Source organism: Nematolebias whitei, chromosome 10 (genome assembly GCF_014905685.2).
Source record: "Nematolebias whitei isolate Nwh7 chromosome 10, NemWhi1, whole genome shotgun sequence".
NCBI classification, from domain to species: Eukaryota; Metazoa; Chordata; class Actinopteri; order Cyprinodontiformes; family Rivulidae; genus Nematolebias; species Nematolebias whitei.
In genome coordinates this window covers 18,896,993-18,898,276 of record NC_056507.1, presented here as the reverse complement: position 1 = coordinate 18,898,276, position 1,284 = coordinate 18,896,993, and the positions used below count along the sequence as shown (strand labels likewise).

Below are 1,284 nucleotides of genomic sequence, written 5' to 3'. Positions count from 1 at the left end.
ATGGTTGGGAACCACTGTTTTATAAGATGCTTGATGTGTTTTTGTGTCTTGGCCCTGAAGTCAACCAGCGCTGAAAGTCACAGAGGGCAAAGGTGGAGGATAAATGCCCTCAAAAAGATTAAATGTCAGGTCTTTTATCAAATGAGAACCACTGCTGAGTGTTTGTTTCTGCCCAAAGAACAACAGATGAAATGTCAACACTGAGTGATTTAATCATCGACTGATGCCAAATCTAAACATCTAAAAACCTTTTCCAGTGTACTTTTCAGTTTCTGTTATGGCTTTAACATCAACAAGTTAAAGGCTTCCTTCTAAAAGGTGGATTTGAAAAGGCAAGATGAAAGGCAGGTGATCATGGTTTTGCTGCATCTGTGTTTGGGTGAGTGTCTGTTAGTGAAATATCTGATAAACCAGGGGACAGATATGAAAGAAAAGTTCGGAAAGTCATCATTAGATGATCGTCTACTACGAATTAACGTTTCAAGTCAAGATTGTTCAAGTTGACTGCCACAGCAAGCTGACATAAAAAACACAAAATTGCTACAACTTGGCTAAATTTATAGACACGGAGCTAAATTTGATGCAAGTCCAAGTCATTCTTTCATACGATCAACCTTTATTTAAACAGGTTAGTCTCATTGAACCTCGAGGACTCATTTACAAGAGACACCTGTCCAGTCCAGAGGAGAGTGGTGGTGCAGAGGTTAGAGAAGGTGGGCCTGTGATAAGATGGTCGCTGGTTCAACTCCCAATACCGACATCAAAATGTGGGTGGGAAAGGTGAAACACCCACACCTGCCTCCACCCTCATTTTCTCCACTCTGGGCCCTTGAGCAAGGCCCTTAACCCCCCACCATCTGCTCCCCTGGGCGCCCTAGATGGCAGCTCTCTGCTCCACACAGAGGGCTGTGGTAGCTCAGTGGTCTGTGGATGTGTCAGGGCATCAGCATAAAAACAACTGCCAAGTCTTTGTTCACTGTGGTGACCCCTGAAGAAGGGAGCAGCCAAAAGAAGAAAAAATAAAATCAAATAAAAAAATAATTTAAAAAGTAGCTGAAAGTCCAATGTGTGTGTGTGTGTGTGTGTGTGTGTATGTAGGTTCAATTTGGATCCAGAGATGAAAGCGACGGATGAGATGTTGTGGGAAGCACTGGAGATCGCTCAGCTGAAGCCTGTTGTCAAAACCCTTCCAGGAGGTCTGGGTAGGAGCGAGTGCACGCACACACACACACACACGCACACACACACACACACACACACACACACACACACACACACACACAC

General features: G+C 44.2%; 1 protein-coding gene across 1 annotated transcript in view; it reads left to right on the top strand.

Moving 5' to 3' along the window:
• The window catches only part of abcc8 (ATP-binding cassette, sub-family C (CFTR/MRP), member 8), an 83,476-nt gene that overhangs the window by 76,527 nt on the left and 5,665 nt on the right, over nucleotides 1–1,284 (top strand). Inside the window, exon 32 of the mRNA XM_037683183.1 lies at nucleotides 1,070–1,202. Coding sequence (XP_037539111.1) covers nucleotides 1,070–1,202 — 133 coding nt within the window. The remainder of the gene's footprint in view (nucleotides 1–1,069; nucleotides 1,203–1,284) is intronic.